Raw genomic sequence first — 19,423 nt, forward strand, 5'->3', positions numbered from 1 at the left:
TTTGCAGAGTCCAAAGTTTTAATGAGAACTTTTCCCCCAATTTATGCCAAAAGCGCAGAGCTTTTTAACTACTTCCCAGACTGAAAGCACACATTTCTCTAAAGTGTACAGTGAGACTATACCTTTGTGTGAAGCACTAAAGAAAAAAAATAGTTTGTATCAGTACACCAGACTATCAATAAATTGTTGATTGGATTGTTGTATTTTTGACACAAACTTGACTGTTTTTCACTCTTTGCAAGGATATTGCACGGCAGTTTGTGTGTCATCATTTTATAACATTTAGTTTTGCTTTTCCTATGAAGACATTGATGGTATTTCTTTGGCCCATACATACAGTATATCAATTTGATTTGGTGATTCCCTGTGATTTGAAACCAGATGAGAGCCAATTCTTACCTGTGTTACACTTTATTGAAAGCTCATGATTAATGTGCACATATTTTTTCTATAAAGTAGGGTTTCCTTTCTGACCTAATGCAGATTTGAAATATTTTTTTAAAGTTGTCTATTACCTGTAATGTGAAACCCAATCGCTTTGGTTTCACATTTCTATGTCAAACTGTTTCCCACCATGTTTCTCATAATTTCTTCTTGATGTTGAAGTTCTTTTCAAGACCCTCATCATGTGCTAATCTAGCTTATCCTGTCATTTTCACAAGTAAAAATAATTTACTCTTTTATAGAAAATATGAACATTTAATTTAATTTCTTCAGTCATAGAGCACATGTAAAACTGAGCTACCAGTAACAGAAAATGGAAAAAAAAAAAGTCTAGCACAGTATGAGGAGCTAATAAACAAGAACTGTGTACAGATATCAGCTAAAATGGGAATCTGTTGCAGAGCCTGGTTGTGACTGAATGGAACCTGTTTCTTTGCTTTGTAACCTGAACCTACCCATCAGTTAAAGTTGCCAAAAGAAAACAGAATTGTTTATGAAATTGGAAGAATATCAGTCAAATATTATCTTTTTTCAGAATTTAGGAGCTGGAACAGTTACATCTCTAGGCAAGACGTCTATAACTCTTTGGTCAGCAAGGTCACACCACCAGGCAATTCAGTCTCCATGGTGACCAGTTGTTGTCGGATTGTGGTACTTGTTAGAACATTTATTATTGTCGGGTTTTAACTCATATATGCAGCACAGCATCAACATGTAGATTTCAAAGCATGGACGGATTCTAGCAGTCGGTCTTCTAGTGTATCAAGGCTGATTCAGAAATAAACAAACCAATAGCAATATCATCAAAGGTGTTTTATCCATTAAAAAAATCAAATCATTCTTTTCTCGTTTCTCTTTAAAATCTTCTTAAGCAGGTTTCTAGTACTTAATTTGTCAATAATGTTTGTGACATTCTTTACTTGTTTTTAGTTTTAACAGTTTCTCAGTTGCATCTCAGAAAGAGTCTGACTCCCAGTAGTCACTACTCAGGCTCTGATTGTTCTCTAATCAAATGAACACTCCTTGCTCTGTGTTCGTTCTGTGTACTTATGCTTGAGAGTATCTCAGTATGATCAAATACTGCACCTTGGGCCTTTTCTGTTGAAGTAGATTATGGATCCCTATAGCTAAAATGGCCTATTTTATCTGCTGAGGGGAGACAATGCGCTGATTGGTGAGTACTCATTGTGTATGCGTGCGAGTTTATTTCTGTGTTGGTGCGTGTACATGCGTGAGCTGGTAGTTTTCCTCTTGGAGCTCATCAGTTCATATCCACCACCCATCCCACCGCAGCATGCAGTAAATAGAGTCTCTGGCACTCGTTGAGAAATGGCACAATTATCCCCTGCTGGTGAAATATGGGCCGGGATGCACCACTGCGTCTTCCCTACAGAAGGGGTGTGCGTGGGTGTGTGTGTGAAGCGCCTGCTCTTTCTCTCTTCATTCATTGTGATGTGCATTCAACACAAAGAACTGCTTGACTCTCACGCCAAATGCGCAAGTGTAATTGTATAAACAGCTGCACACACACACGCATCCCTACTGAAGGATGTATATTTGCGTGCACAAAAGAAGTTTAGGCACACACTTTCTTTTCACACTCCAAACAATGCAGCATGTTGCACTGTTGAGATGACACAGGAAAATACAATAACTGACTATCATTGAATTTATGTTTCAAAATTTTTGTTGCACACAGAGATCTGGGATAAATATTTATGGGTCTAGAGCTAGTTACATTTTGAAATGTTACACCCCCTTTATTTGATCTTTAGCAAAAGTAAATGTTATTTTATAGTATTTCAAAGTAAGGAAAAGGGACGTGAACACCATGCAAACCTTTCCGCACATTAGGAGAGCTCTCATGGTTTCTACTAGACCTTAATTAGCTTGTCAGGTCTCTGACTAGTTCACATTTATCCTCAGGAAAGGTCAGCTGATGCAAATCTTTTAAGCTTTGGAGATTCGCTTACACATCAAACCTTCGCCCAACAATTGGTGGCCAAAGACTCCTTTAAGCAGATTAGTACTGTAACGCTAAGAAAATTATTAAATTCAGTTGTTTTTAAATGAACTTTGGACGCTTGTGGAATCTGATTTGGAAACTGAAACTTTCAGGTCCATTAAAACGCCTTGCGAAAGTTTTCACACCCATTAACTTCTTCACTTTTTGTCATCAAAGTACTGCAGAATTGTGACAAGAGACATGTTGTGGCCTTTTTTTCAATTCTTGTAAATCATAAGAATTGATTGTTCTTAAGACACTCAAGAATATAACTAAGCTACTTTGGTATGCAATTCATTTTTATATTTGAAAATGTTGCAAACAATTTGGCAACTTTTATACGATTCCCAATAACAGAAATTAAGATCACACCATGTTTTGACAAATGTCGGGTTGGATGATGGAAGATTTTAATCACGTTTTTTACCACGTTTTGAACTTTTTGGTGCTCGATCAAGTTAACTTTTTACCTGGTCTGAATTCTAAGAAATAATTGGTTAATGGTGGTCTATATTTTTGAAATAAATTGTCATATATAATTTCCAAAACATCAAGTTGGAATCCATGTAGAAACAAACCACCTGTCAGTGTTGGAACATTTTTGTTTTTTTAGCATAAAAGCTGTGACATGTTTCTAAAGTTATACTACAACCAAAAAGTCTGGAAAATGTGGCTTACATATGTATCCAATCCTCTCTTAGTATTTTGTTGAACCACCATTATTTAACCACATTATACTTTGAATTTCATACAAATACATTACATTTACAAAATAATTTTCCGGGCTCCAGTGTAAAGAGGGCTGGATACAAATTCCTGCAACAATTTTTGCATCACTTTCCTCCCACTTCAACAAATCTGTTGTGGTTGCAACATTATGCAATTTGAATAAGGTCACAAGGCCTGAACGCTTTTGTGAGATAATTCTTTTATATTTTTTGGTCAGTTTCACATCCTCTTCATTGGACAGTTTTACATGTAGCTACAGTAGAACATTATCTGTTCAGCTGTTTTGTTAACCGCTGTTGCTTTAAAGATGTTTAAGTAGAATTGCATTCTGGTTGGCTGTTCGCACTCTCTCAAGCAGTCAGAAGTAGTGTTCACTGGGAGGAAACATACAGGATTTTACTGAGGGTAATATTGACCGTACCCTCATTTGATTTTAAGAAGTAAAATTATGACGAGCTTTGGCCTTGAGTGTTGTCCTAATCTAATTTAGGAGCTTTCTTCAAATAATAAATCAGTTCTTACAGATCCAACATTTGGAGTCCAAGAATTTTGCATATCACCAATAGAGCTTGACTCATGTCGGTGTTTGAAGTTGCTTACTGGACGTCTACTTTTTTCTCTTTGCTTCCTCAGTGGTTATTAAGGTTTGCTGTCCGATCCAGCAGACTGTTTGCCTGACCTCAAAAATATAAATTGGAAGCAAATCAACTTTTAACAGACAGAAACCTTAAAATAACACTTATAATTCCCTTTTCGTTTGCTCTGTTGCTCGATGTGTTTTACAGCTTTAATATTTAAAGGACATTAGTCTGAATTAAATGTACTCTATACACTATGCAAACACAAAAAAGGCCATTTGCAGCATTTGTGTTCTGTCAGACCTTTTGAAATTGTCCGATGGCTCTCTGAAATGTCAGAGGCTTGCTCAGTCATTTGAAGTCAGTCATACACATAATGCTATTAACCTCGAGTGATTTCTCTTTCCAATGGCTTTTGACATTTGTACAGCTCTGAAAATTGCTTGTTTCTCTTAAATGGCAGATAATATGAAAAATAAGACATGACTGTGACCACAGGTTGATGATCTGAATAAACTGCTCCAACATTTCGGTGTCATGGGGTTTAGAACGCTGACCGCGCTCTCTCTGTCTCTACAGGTATGGAAAAATAGTGTCAACCAAGGCCATTCTCGATAAGAACACTAACCAGTGCAAAGGTAAGTTCTTACTTTCTTTGTTTCATTGAGTATGCTATCAGTCTTTAGGAAGCAATATGTGCTTGTGTATAGATTGAAATTGAGCCAAGGAGTCTGCAAGCTGTAACTCTGTGATTTGGGGAGCCGCTGATTTACCACTGCAAGAATTCATGAAAACCACCTTATCTTGGTTGATGCTACGCTGCTTTACAAGCAGCAGTGGCCCCAGGCCCTCCATTTGTACTTTTTTATTTAATTTTTTTTTTTTTTTTTAAATAACTGGATGTGCTTTCTTGAGTAATTTGAGCGCTAACAGGCTGGATGGGACTAGATAAACCTCGGTTAATATTTCTGTCACCCTCATCTTCTTAGTGTCTTTGCTACAGGCTGTACTCGGCTGCAGATAATGCAGTTTACATGTTTTTAGGCTTACTTGTTAATGATAAAGATCAGCAAAGATTTAAGCGAAGAAGCTGTAAAATAGTAGGAATTAGAGGAATGAGGAAAAGAAAAATAGCAGGGTGTTCGCCTTAAGGTGTCTGGCAGCACTGTTAAAGAGCTATTGAAGTTTCATCAATACTTTTAATTGCTTTTTTGTGGTTTCCCAGTCTCTGAAGCATGGCCTTTCAAGGTGATGCTGTCTCCTTAGCCATACAGCACATTTGACGTTATCCCACCAGGCAATTCTCAGGGTCAAAACTCCAGTATTTAGTGGATAAAATAAAATTTGATCATCTTGACAGGTCCTGCTCGATAATAAAGACAACACAATGAATGCCTGCTGGTAGGAAAGATCTGTGTGTAGAATTCAGATTAAAGGGGATTATAGTAAAGATCAGTGCTATAACACAAGGTGACAAACCACTTTGAAATTCTGTGTCCGACAAAACTGAAGAAATGAAATGTTTACAACTCTCAGTGCCCTCCTAACCCGAGTTATGCACAGCACACAGTATAAAAAAATCAAACTAGTTTAGCACTTTATTGTGTGGGATACAAGATTTGCCATAACTCACCCTCCTGGTATGAAACACTACTGAGATGCCAAGAGGCAAACATAAGCAAGCATATTTTACAAGTGGAAAGAGGGTGGCGGATCGACACAAGACTTGTAGGAAGAGTACAAAAAAATAATGTGAGATGAAGGATTTGGCAAGTTTGAAAGGAAAAGCTCAATTCTTAAATTGAAAAACAATTTTATGTGATGGAAAACTTCACAAAGCAATCTATTTCATTATGTATCCCAAAAATGTCGTTCAAGGTCGAGCTTTATTAGTCAGGAAGAAGACGAAGTTAAAAAACAGTCCTAGTTGCAAAAGCGAATTTAAACGGTTAGCAATGCACTCCTTGGGAGTGAGCCGTGGTCCTGTGCAGTCGGGGTTAGGATCAGATGTGCTAGAGGAAGGACAATCTGAATTATGTTCATTGTATTTTTTTGTTCATCTCTGTCTTTGGGTGTATTTAGTACATGCTTGTATTTTTTTCCTTTATAGAAATGTGTAAATGTCAAACTAAATGCTTGTTTGAAGGAAAGTTTGTCAATTAATATTTTTGAAACGAAAGCAAATTTTCAGATCATCCTGACCTGCTGCACCCTGACAGCTGTTTAAGCATCAATAGTGTCAACTAACCACCATCACACTGTGATCTTTTTCCTCTGTCATTTCTGTCTTGTGTGTTTTTGTAGTTCAAGCGAATTAGTTTTTCTTTGACAATTAAAAATTTACACAAGCTCCTCATAAAGAAGGAACATTTTATGTACTTATTTTTACACACAACATTGGCAGTACTACCAGGGCAGGTCTTGGCACAGCCATCGCACACGTTTTACATACTGTAGCTGCTGTGGGAAAATTTGTTTTTCTCCTAAATTTTCTGAATTTTTACTGAGGTTTTCTTTTTATGTCTTGGTGCTCAGAATTTCTTACCTCATTAGTCACATTATTAGTAACTCAGTGTGCAGTGTATGTTTTGCTTTACATACACTACCTTTTAACTCTTTTTACAGTCATCCATGCACAAAGAATGTTTTTGTAAACATTTTTGTCATATTTGATCTTTTATGGTCTGATAAACTGGCAATTTTTTCAACCTGTTGTGAGTTTGAAGATGGTATTCTGCATACTTTTGTTGTAACAAATACAGCTACTTTTTTCTTTCTACCACTTCAAACCAGTCTGCTTACTCTCTTCTGAACTCTTATATCAGCATGGAAGTTTTGTACACACAGCTGTAATAGCTGGATACTTTATCTTTTCCATATAACTCTCTGAAAAAGTTGAGAGATGGTTGTGAGTGAAAACACAAGTAGATGAGTCCTTTCTTAACTATTCAGAGCAGCCTGTCTGGCAACAACAATCATGCTACTTTAAAGTTACATAGCTCTCCTTTCGTAACCCATTCTAAAGCCCAGTGTGAACTCTATTAAGTCTTCTTCACCATGTGTAAATTATTTCAGTTGCTGCCATGTAATTGGCTGATTTGCTATTTGTAACATCAAACGATTAGACGCATTTTCTAATTAGCTGTACCTAATAAAGCTTATTTCCTCTATATGAGCATTTTAAGGTTGTGTTATAGTGGAACCTTTGTGTTTCGCCAGTAAAAAAGGCTATAAAAGAGAAATAAACTGAACAATAAAGATGGAAGAAAGGATACTGGGTGAGATGTTTGGTGGAATCATAGGAGTGGGAGTGTTTCAGAAATAAACAAGTGTCGATGCTTTCTGTTCTTACAGGTCAGTTGTATTCCAAAGCACAAACAAACAAACCATGACAAATACCCACGCACTAACATGAACATGCATTCCTCTTTCTTTCCTCTACCATACATCTGTCTGCTACATTTGCCCTTCAGTAGCCGTAGAAGTACTGTAAAGCCCTGTTTGAAGTACCACATCTCAAAACTACACTCCAAGACCATGTAATACAACTCTCCCACGCACTCCAACACAAAGGGCACACTCGCAAAGATTAATCGTACCCCCACACGCACTCCCCATCCATCTGCCCGAGGTGTGTTCTGCTCTTGCAGCAACAGTGGCCATGCAATAGATCTATCACTCTTCCTCCTAACATCCCAGCATGTGAGCCTGTCTGCCTGCTCCGGCTGCTCTCCTCCACCGCACCACGCAGGCCCTTCATTGAGCCTCTCTATCTTGCCAGTTCTGACTCACTCGCTCACTGCTGCATTACTTTATTACACACACACACCCCCACGCGCCCACACACACAATATCAGTTGCATGTGAACAGTGCATTCCTACTACACACATGTGCTTTGGATGTTTCCCAGTTCAGAAAAAAACAGGAAGTTATGAAAGGGCTTTGGGGCTGTAGAGGGCTGTGGATGAGAGGAACCATTCAGCTCTTAATTTCACACTGTCGCTCTCATGCTCCTCTGCAGCCTTGCACATCTCATCTTTGCCTGTTTTTACCTACTCCCTCTCATGGTCTATCATCTATATATCTGCCCCTGCACTTTTACACATACTTAAAAAAAGATACAACCATGATTTGAGGTTTACATCAAAGACAAAGCAGGGGGTCGAAAATGGCAAGGGGAGCAGGAAAAAGGGGATAGATTGCGACAACACAAAAGTGCTCATTTGCCATCCGTGCCCACAAGGGCTCTCTTAAATGGCGGCATCGGCATTTGAAATAAAGCAGGGCCGACCAAATGAAGACATTTTATTTTTTTCTGTCGGAGCCTTGAGGCACAGGAAATGACCTCAGCCCTTTGAAGGACCCTTATTTTCCTCCTCCGCCACTGCGAGATAAAAGCGTGGCGTTTCACTGGCTGGCCTGACACTGTGCTGTTACAGGCCCACCACCACTGCAGTGAATAGTGGGGGACAGATGAAATGAGGAGATTTTCTCTTGTTTGCGTGTTCTGTAGTGTGTTGTTCATTTCTTTGTCCAGGAACTTCTTGTCCATTTTATACGAGGATGCTAAACACTCTAAAGGGCTCTACATAAAAGTGCATCTTGAAGGAATTATTGTTACATTTGCTCTGCGACATATTGACAGTCTGTAAAATTCTGATCAGTATGTTGAGAAACTTTAATGCTTGAGTGGATACTATGACACAAATTTATATGTTTTCAAATCAAAAAGTTATTGCATGGTGTTTTCTTTCCCCTCGTTTGGGATATTGATCCAGCATGGTCTTATTTGAAAGTACATGCTGCCTCTTTACTTCGCCTTAAAAGGCTGTGAGGAGTTTGACTGTTGAAGCTTGAAGACCTCCTGCCTCACCCAAGGATCAATCTGATGGAGAAATACAGACAAAGTCACATTCTGTAAAACAGATTTATTGCTGCATAAGTGGGTAGCCTCAGTAAAGTATTCCATGACTGGACATGAGGACTATTGATGAATGAGGTGAAGTTCTCCAATATGGCCTGTTTCTCATTGTCATGTCCATGCATATCCGTGGTGGGTGTGGGGGGCTTAGAATACTTTTTGCATCCGTTATTGGTTTCTCATTAGAGGGCCAAGATATAAACATTTGTCTATGTTGGACACTGTGCCGGCGCAATTAAGGATTCTCTTTGCCGCCCTCTCTGCCCTTTGAAAATGAATTATGTGCAGATGAGAATCTCGACTGAAGTGTGGCCAACACACAGACCTTTTCCAAGAGGCTGTGCACTCTCAGAGCCATTTCAGAGAAAGGCGAGATCAGCCAAAGGAGGAAGGGAAAGTAAGTGTGTGCTGTTTCCTGCTTGCATTGTGAATTAATGACTCTAATTAGCAATAGCTGAGAGATAATCACATTGATCTGGGCAGATTCAGTGTGCAGAACCTTACTGGATAACACTAACAGCCTTTGTTAACATCTTCTAATCACACGTACACACAGGAACCCACCATAAGCGCCTCCCCCAGTTTCTGCTCTATCTCTGTCTCCATTCTTGTAAGGTTCAAGCTGGCCATTCACCAAGTAGATATCCGAATGGCTAAGCTTGTCATAAATAGACGAAGCCTGGCTATGAGCAGCACATTCCTTGAGTTCTGACCTTTTGTACTCCATCCACTTCCTGTGCTGTTTTCACATGCAGTGTAGTTGTCTCCTCTTTTTGTGGATTTCTAATTCATCTTGTCAGAAGTAGGGGCAGTGGTGAGGTGAAATCAAAAAGAGCAAGCGTTTTCACACAATTAGAAAATTGGAGAATCTGTTGGGGAATCTTACATTTTGAAATTTGTATCAATAGAAACATGTTTAAAATATCACTGTTGACACTTTTGATAGCTGTAATTTCTTTGGTCCACTAGCTCATGGGATTTAATTGATTTCCATTTTTGGTTTTGGAAATCACCAAATCACAACAAATACCGTGTCAAGGGACTTTACAAGACGATCAGGTACACAATTTATATCGAGTTATATTAAACCCTTTTCATCTCATATTAATCCAATACAAACCAGTCATTTTGTCAAATTCAGACCCAGTTCAGTAAAATCCAAACCAATCCAAATTATACTATAACACAAAATCAGTTCACCATCATTTTTGTCATTCAGTAAAAAGCTGAGGTGGGAAATTGTGACTAAAGTAAAAAAGATAAAGGGTTTAAATTTGAGTAAGACTCGAGGTTTGATAAACAAAGCCTGTCTCATGTAATCAGGGATTAAGGTAAGCCAGTAAGTGTAGATCATTTGAGTAACTCTAATGTATGTAATGGATGGTCATTGTGGTTTTCTGTGATGTTACTCAGCAGGTAAGGGCATTTAAAAGGAGCTAACCACTTCTTCCAAGTTTGTATTTTAAATTAATTTAACAAATGAGCAAGTATTAAGACTGTGTGCATAAAAATTAGGGAAGTTGTTTTTGTGAAGAATAATTGATTAATGAACAACTGCAGTGCTATCAGTCGATCCTAAACATCATTAAAACTTAGACTTCAATGTCTAAAAAAGTTTGAGGTGTTGGATTTCTTTGGAGAACAACTATATATTAACATTTATTGTGCTACTATTAATTTGAAAAATTATTATCCTGCTAAATTACCATCTCATATGCTTAATTTTGCATGTGAGAATATAATCTACACAAAATGTACAAATAAATATTGACATTCTAAAACAAAATCTTGACCAAACATTTACTGATTTTCTTTTTAGCGACACAAGCCTTACATTCTGGCAGTCTATCAGTTGCCTAATCTTTTGTCTATCAACTTTTTGTGTAACCTCAGCCAATTCCTGTGTTTTAAATTAAGATTTGGAATTATAATTTTAATGTAAACCATCCATCAATTCAGTATTTTAGGGTGACCAGATGAATCTGATGTGACAATATTATCTTAATCTGTAGAGACTAAAAACTTTAGTACAATTTGGCCTCATTATATCTCTGACTTGACTTAACTCTGACTTGGACAAAGTACTTGTGAACAGATTTTGTTAACAGTTATGTCTAAGAAAGTCTAAGTTCTGCAGATTGCATCATGACTTTGCAGAAATCCCCCTTCCTAAGGAACAATGTGGTAACAGTGGATAGAAAAAATCAACCCAGTTGATTATAAAGAAGTCTTCAAAATAATATTACATTTTAAACAAATTTCACAAAATGTCTTGGCAAACACCAGTGAGCGGTGAGGAGGTGTATCTACAGTAATTTCTTATCTTTAACCTAAGCCATAAAATGCAAGAGAAACACTGTGTAAGATACAACTCTCCACCTAACTGCCATGGCTTTCACCCTCTGCACATCCCCTGACTAATGATCATACCCTTGATTAGTTAAGGGTGGCATAAATCATAACTCCAATGAATAGGAATTCTAGCTGTGGGCGGCAGAGCCGTTTCTCATGAATGACTAACAGATGCAAGACCTAAAAAATGAGCTGCATATTCATTTGGATCCAGCGGATGATTCGTCTTTGTCCAGATTCTAAAGTTTACTTCTACTTGGAGATTTTCTCCATGATCCAATCCAACAGGCTATTCTGTGATCTGGCTTTGTTCATATATTTAGTTTGTCATCTCATCTTTTTAGCTTGGTATTGGACTGGGCATGATTATATTATATATTAAACTGATGCTGAAGTAAGGATCATATGGTGCTGCGGGAGACAGAACCATGCCCGAATGCAAAACGTAGTAGTCTCTAGGTACAGGTGGAATAAAGAAGAAGTTATTTTAAGACATTCCATATGTGAAGTGAAAGAGAAGTATGAAAGAGGAGCTGTACTTGCTCTTTGTGTAAAAATCTGTATACTATGAAACTTTCCCATCAGTGAGGAGCTATGCAGTCATGTTTTAATTCAAATCTGAATGTGTGCAAAGGTTTGGATGTACTTGCACTGGGTAGCTACAGACTGTTATGTACCCAATGTGGTTGCACAAGTTTGTATGTTGTCATCTAGATGTTTTGTACTTTTACATTAGTGTATATTGCATAAATGTTGGCTTTCTGTGCATTATTGGATGTTTGAGAATGTGTAGATTTTCTTGTTTTTGCCGCGGGTCACCTTTTAACAAGCTCTTGACAAATAATAAGCCCACTTCTCAAACCTTCTCGACTGCTCTTGACAGGTTACACCGAACACATCAGTGTTTTGGGAATTATCTTCCCAAGCTTAGAGGCACTCATAATAAAGCAATATGTTGCTGCAATTCAACAAATTGCTCTTATTTTTCTCCTAAGGTTATCTGTGTCGTCTATAGCTCAAAGATTAGGAGATAAAATAATTAATTTTAATGTAATATGGCTATGCTGATTATGTACGTTTTTGAAGGAAGACATCATGGATGGCAATATAGCTTGTAGCATCTTTTCTTATAAATATATTCAGTGAAAACAGTCATTTAACTGGTATCCCGATTTTATATTCGGAAATCTTCAAAATGCCATATGGTGCAATGCTGTAGCTAATGAGTGTGAACAGATATCAGCTAATTAAGGAATGATAATAAGACAGAACAAAAGAGAAACAATAAAGGAAATGGAGAAAACAGATGAAAGTCGCTCTGACAGAGTAAGGAAATGTTTGTCACTATGATTTCTATTGTGTTCAGTAAAGAGGGAAAACTATAATGTGACTCACTTGTCTAAATTTATATAAAAACAACTGTCAAATAACAAAAATAGTTCAAAATTATGATAAAAGAAAGTTGAGTGTAATCTTTAAATGGCATAATTTCATTTAAAAATTCTCCTATTCAGCATCTGTTTCCACAAGTTTTCCTACAACTTGATTTTGAATTTTGCTGTACTTCTAAACCAGAATACCTTTTTGTTGTATTACCCTAAACTTAACCGATGTCACGTGTTAAAGTGGTCAGGTGGAATTATTTATCAGTGTTTGGTGGCTTAGTGTCAGTTGTTTTTCCCTCCTCTGCCTAAAATTCTGGCTTTATCACAGAAAAAACTGTAGCTTTGAGGGGCAGAGAAGAAAACCATGTTGATCATTAGCAGAACTTCATAGGAATCAATTCTAACCAATCAAAGTTTGTGAGTGCCTCCGTGAAAAGGTGTGAGCAGCTCCTGTTGGTAACCATTGAGAGCTTAAAATAAATGCTGGTCAAAAAACTGTTCTAAAAAATCAGCTGTTTAATTTTATGAATTATGCAGGAAATAAAGCATCTGTATGGATAGATATAATTTGTAAAGTTCCTCTGCACTGTGCTCCTCTTTAAAAAGAATTACAAGAAAGGGAGGATCGGCATTCTTGAATTGCGCTGCTCCTGGTGACATGTTGGAGTAGTTGGGTTATTCAAATGTATTCGTTTTCTTGACTTTTGTTCATAATTTTTGGTTCAGGCATTGAATTGTTGGACAGTTATTTCCTCTGGTTTTTGATGCTGTGCACTTGGAAGGATTTTGCTCTTACTACTTCAATTTTAGACCGTTTTATTATGTGCAACCTTGTCAACAAGGTATTGTTTTTAAAACTGAGAGCGACTGATTAAGATATTACAAGCACCAATAAAACCTGAGCTATGATGTTTTTTTAAATCCAGAAAAATTGAAAAAGGTTTGTGGATACATAGTAGGATCAAAGAACAGAGAGATAATGAAATTCAAACCATGTAGATCATGATGGGTAAGTTCATATCCCCAACTCCAACATCTCTCTGCTTGGCTTTCTAATCATACAGCCAGACAGAAATGTAATGCAAAGAGTCAAATGCAAATGAGGGGGATTAGCATTGCTCGCCAACAACTAATGGTGTCATTCATGACATGTTATTGTAGAATATAGTCTCTGCACCTGGAAATTGAGCTGTTAGTATGTCATGAAAGCCATGATACTGTCATACAGCAACGGTCTTCAGATTGATTGCAATACTGGCTGCTTCCGGAGATACTTTCTGCCTACAGCACTTCATCCACAAAAACCTGGAGGATAGGAATTATGACAACATCAAATTTCCCTTTGGGATAAAAATAATATATTAGAATTTGAGTTTAATTGAACTGAACATATTTTTTTAGAAAACAATGAATTGCCACTGAGGTGGTCCTCTGGCTGGGGAAAGCACCACTGTCTCTTTGCTGTGTTTCTATAGAACCACTAAAGAGCTTGCTCTCACGCTGCTTTTGGTGGGGAAAAAAAATCCTCATTATTTCCCAACACAACTAAAATACCTCCATGGTTGTGGTCAGGGTACAGCTGCAACATTGTGAAATAAACTGCTGTAAGTGGAAAAAGAAAAAAGTTAACTCCGGCAATAATTGTTAAAGAAGTGATGCTTTCTGAGAAACTCTTAGCCAGTTTGGTTATTAGATTAATTGATTGTGGGTGGCTGTGACTCAAGAGGTAGAGCAGGGTCATCATATAATTAGAAGCCCCTGATGTGCTCTTCCCCCTGAGTGTATGAAAGAGAAATTTACTCAGTATGCACACTAAATCTTTCAGTAAATCTGTATATAGGTGAGGAAACTTGGCATATACTGTGTATGTTGAGCTGTTTCTATGTGAAAAGGGATTTTTAAATGATACATTTACAAGAAATTTACATTTAGTTATTAATTTTTTTTACATTCAGTCATTAAATATTTAGCTGTGGGCTGCACTACTGTATTTAAACTGTATTCCTATGTGTAAATGTTAAAATTTTACTTCCAGATTCACCACCACATAAAAGCAAAACATTTGTTTCACTTCTATGTAAAATCCCTCCATTATTCTCTGAAGGGCAGACAAAGTTGAACATGTAATTTAGGTGCCTCACGGTTATATAGATCCTATTTATAACACTTGCACAGATATTGGATGAAGAATTACTTATTTTTTTAACCATGTGCTCAGTTTGTCATCGTCACAATGAGCTGCCGGTGGCCTCTTTGGCCCTGAGCCCTGGCTCTCTGTCTTCTGCAGATCCAGACTGCGGCTTTCTGACAAGGATACTCCTACACCTGCAGAGGAAAATGACAAGAAATACAATACAGCCAATAACCTGGCTGCTTCAGGCCAAGATGTATGCTTTAGCTATAAATCCATTGGAAGGTTGATAAGTTAATTGCCCCTGCTGCTATCTTGTCACCAGTGTCTAGAATAGAATAGTCTTCTATGTGAGTTATTCTACAACAAACGAGTTTTCTCAACAAGCACAAGGAAGGTAGCATTTGGACACTGGACAAGAAAATGAATGCACTCCAATTTGTGGAGCTGCAGAAGCTGTACATTTGTTGGAAGCTGTTTTTCAATCTGAGATTGAAGCAAAGCTGTATATTTTATGAATGTCAGATGGAACATTAAGCTGTAGTGTGGTGGTGGAGGGATCGGCTTGTGTCTTGTCACTTCTCTGCAGTGTCACTGCGCTGATGACAGTCATGTGGTCAGAAGTTTTAAATACTTATGGCTGAAAAGCTATTTGCAATGCAGATGCTTCTCTGCGGGCGCTGCAACAGAAAGATACATTTATCTTCTTCCTTTGTTTACTTATGCACCTACACATGCACACACATAACCACAAGAAATGTGAAGGTCACACACGGGCGTTTATACTCACTCCACAAATACTCATGGTTTAGTAGCCACATAATTTATCCCAAACTCAGCTGCTGGTGGTGCGGGGTAAATGGAGGACAGAGGAATGCTTCCCAGTCGGGATGCTCTCCTTTTGGTTTGGAGTGTGACCAAGGCGGTCTTGGCTTGGCCACAGTTAGTCATGGATGCCTTTTTCACTTTTGTAAAACCACTGGTCTCTGCCTCAGTGTTTGTTCAGCGTACCACAGCCCCCCAAAATTCAGCACCCACCCTGCAAGGCAGAGAGACTTGTCGCAACTACACAAAGATGAATAGCTTCTACGAAGTGAAGGTTTTACTAAATGCGTAAACGAATTACCAAACAGAGATGTCCATATTTAATGTTAGGCTCTGTCCTTTCTAATTTAATCATTTTTACTTTTAAACCATGTTCAAGCTTTACTGCACGCCGATAATCAATCAAAAGGCTTTTGACTCTTAAAGTTTTCTTTTGTTTTACCTTTTTCTAAATTTTCTGCTTACGTTTGAATAAAATGATAAATACAGATCTAGCTAACATGTTGACTTTACCATGTTAGTGTGTGATTTATTTTGTTAGTTCTTTTTAAAAAAAGAGCTACAATTTATTTTATTTCAAGAGGCTTACAATATAGTTAGAGCTTTTAGTTGTAACTGTTGCTGTGTTGTATATTATTAACTAATGTTACCTCATAAAGCATAACTGCCAAAACAGACTGTTAGCTGATATGCTAGCACTAATTAATTTGCTAATGTAGCCTAGGTATAACATTTCATTTACACTTGAATGTAAACTTTTTATGACTGACACATTTTAATTATAAAATTATCCTTCAACCAAGAGCCTCTGATATGAAATGATTTTGACAGACATCTCTCAAAAAAAGATAATCTAAAAGGAGTATCACTTCAAAACTATATATTCTTTATACCTAAATATGCAAAATATGAGCTTGAATATTTTTAATAAATTGTGTTTCTAAACAGATAGATTTAGGCAGAATCAGCTTTAAACAAAACTACACTTTAATTCAAAATAATATTTGTGAATTCTCATGTGTATTACAGTCTATCCAACGTTTGAGTTATTTACATACATGTAACCAAAGTAATTAATAATGTTCACATAATGGCTACTTCAGAACTTACTTAATGGTTCACAAACATGTAAACAATTGCCTGGCAGTCCATTGTAAGTCTCTGTAACCTGACATTGATTCATTATTCATGCTTAGGGCATTATTATTCTATTGTATGGGGTGTAAAATGGGATCATTAGTGCTGAATATGAGAATGTGAAAAATTGGTATATTGGGGAGAATAATAGTGAATGTTGTAGGCAGGAAACCCCAAACAATCCTGACTATTAGCAGATAAAGAATAGTCATTTCCCCAGAAGTAATTAGGATTAGCATAATTTGATGGTGAATGCAAGAATGATGCAACGTTGATTGATACGTCGATTCTTTCTGTAATGAGTCCCTTATCTCCGCTCTCTGCTGAAGACTGCTGCGTGTGCGTGGCTCGAGGTGACATCCACTATGCTACTCCACCTTCTTAAAGACACTGTGTTATGGAGCACCTTGCCTCCTGTACACACAAGCACATCCACAGAGCACAGAGTAAAGGCAAGGCAAGGGTAGTACAGCACTGTCATGTAGTAACTGATTGAAGATGGTCCTTTTATCTTGACAGGCTACCAGTTAGAGCCAGACCAGGAAATATGATATGGCAGCTCATGTTCTCTTTATTCCTCTCAGACTGTCTGTGTGTCTGCACATTACTCTCTGTTTGTGTGTCTGTGAGAAGGAGTGTGTGGTGGTGTCATTCTCCCTGTCTGCACGTGTCCTTCAGCGACTCCGTGTGCATATTGGTGTGCAACTGCACAATATTATCAGCAGCCACGCATGTAGTCCGTCACTTTGAGCTGCTTTTAAGTGACAGCAATCGATTGGGTGTTTGTGTCTGCGCAGAGGCTTCAAAGCAACACCTTGCCCCCTGCATCCCTCTTGAGATTGTAACTTGAGAAAGTGCACTTACTGAATACAGAGGCAGTGCAACATTGACTTGAGTTGTGAAACCTTTCTTTCTGGCAACATCTGCACTCATCTTCATGATGATGTGTGTCTTTCTTAGGTGTCTAGCATGGCTTTTTAACTGTTTACAACCTAATTGACTTTTTCTTCAGCTAAGTGACTCATCAAGGATCAGTGCAGCAGTAAACATGCCTGTTATAGACATTGCACTTGGCTAAAATGCATATATTTAAATGTTGACAATTTTTGGGCTATTTCACAAAAGCATAACATTTCTCACCTCTGCCTTTATATTTTTTCTAATATTCCAAAGATTGTGGACGACCTGACATATGGAAAATGGCTATTTTTTAATATATCAAGCATGCTCTTTCAAATGATTTTGTCAAATTCATTGAGCACTTAAAAAAATCTTTAAAAAATTGTGTGTTGTGTTTAAACCTTAAGATTTGTAGCAACTTTAAAATTATAAATTCATAATTTTGTGAGTTCAGGGTTAGGCAATCAATTTTAATCATCTGAATATACAATATTTTCAGATTTACAATTTTTTTTAAACCTGCATTTTGAATCTGCAAGTATAGTTCTCAAAACTGATGATAAAGTCACTTAATGGAAGATATTTATTCACGAAAGCAAGTTCTGTAAAGGTAACTTGCCTTCATACAATTAGTTTGCATATAAACATCTCACCTTTATGGAGTAAAGCAAATAATGTTTTGAGCTAAAAAGGTTTCTGCCCAAAACATCTAATGAGAAGAAAAATATAAAGACAAATTCAGGTTTTATTTAAATCGTTCTGTGTTGTGTTATACCACTGATAGTAAACAAGCAAATCTTTAATTAGTTTTTAATTATCTTGGTGCCGCTTGTGCTAAAAAATCCACATGCAGCAAAGCACATGTTGTTCTTGCAAAGGTGAGGCAAAGTGTTAATTGTACTTCTGTAATAAGTTTACTTATATAAGTCAGTATCTGAACCAACCACTTAGTTTTGAGTAACAAACAGATTTATTTTTCTTAATTTTACGGTCTACACCTCATATAAACAATCCTAGAAGCAAATGGCTTTGTGCAATTTAACTAATTTTGGTTTTGTTTGCCTGACATTATCAATAAAAAGGCCTGAATGATAATAAAAGTGCAAGATTTGTGTTGATGCACAACAAAGCAAGAAATAAATGTCAATCCTCTGTCTTTATGTTTGTCCAATGAATGCTGGCTGGGAACTTTTTAAAAGCTCTAAAAATGTCTCCAGCTGTCTCCAACAAAAGTACTCATGATAAACAGAAAATAAAAATCCTACTTTGCAGATAAATAGTCAGGTTCTAACAAGGGAAACTTTGTGGAAAAAATAAATACGTCACAAAAGCTTCAGATATATAAAAATATCTATTTAATTCAAAAGAATATGGTATTGAAAACTGAATACTGTATATTTATTTCATTGCAACATTTAAAATAACCGATATTTGTTTTTAATATTTTCTTTTAGACCATTTTGTCTCCGTACATTTAAAAATCAACTTAAAATAAGCACAAGTACATTTTTTACCTTAATCCTCAGTCTAAGTTGCATAATTATTTAATATCTAACCATCTTACTTTAAGCTTTCCTTGAAATCCTTTGGATGAGTCAGAATAATTGCAGATTCATTCAGTGAACAATAATGATAATCACTCAGCCATTCTGTCTGATAGAAGCACAATTTGATGATTTGTTTCTGCTTCTCTTTCAGTTATGAATCTCCTTTTTCTATTGCTTAAACCTGTAATAGTTTTATTTTGTGGTTATAATATTATACATCATGGAGTCATTTTGCACATATCAGCCAGAATAACTGCACAGTAAAAGAGCAAACTGGACCTACTTCTGCTGCCAGTTCACATAGTCAGTTGGGTCTTCTTCCACTGACCCCAGAAAATATTTTTCTTCCCTCTGTGCACTTATTCTCTTTCCTCTCTCTCTCTCTCTCTATCACTCTTTATCCCCTCTCTCTCTCTCTCCCTCTCTCTCTCTTTTTCCACCTCTCAGAATATGGGTCAGCATTTCCAA

At 37.1% G+C, this 19,423-nt stretch overlaps 1 protein-coding gene across 6 annotated transcripts in view; it reads left to right on the top strand.

Moving 5' to 3' along the window:
- The window catches only part of LOC102220232 (RNA-binding motif, single-stranded-interacting protein 3), a 316,476-nt gene that overhangs the window by 140,896 nt on the left and 156,157 nt on the right, over positions 1–19,423 (top strand). For all 6 annotated transcript variants that reach the window (XM_023344472.1, XM_023344474.1, XM_023344476.1 and 3 more), the window contains one exon: positions 4,336–4,394. In XM_023344472.1, the coding sequence (XP_023200240.1) occupies positions 4,336–4,394 (59 nt within the window). The remainder of the gene's footprint in view (positions 1–4,335; positions 4,395–19,423) is intronic.

Source organism: Xiphophorus maculatus, chromosome 13, assembly GCF_002775205.1.
Source record: "Xiphophorus maculatus strain JP 163 A chromosome 13, X_maculatus-5.0-male, whole genome shotgun sequence".
NCBI lineage: Eukaryota > Metazoa > Chordata > Actinopteri > Cyprinodontiformes > Poeciliidae > Xiphophorus > Xiphophorus maculatus.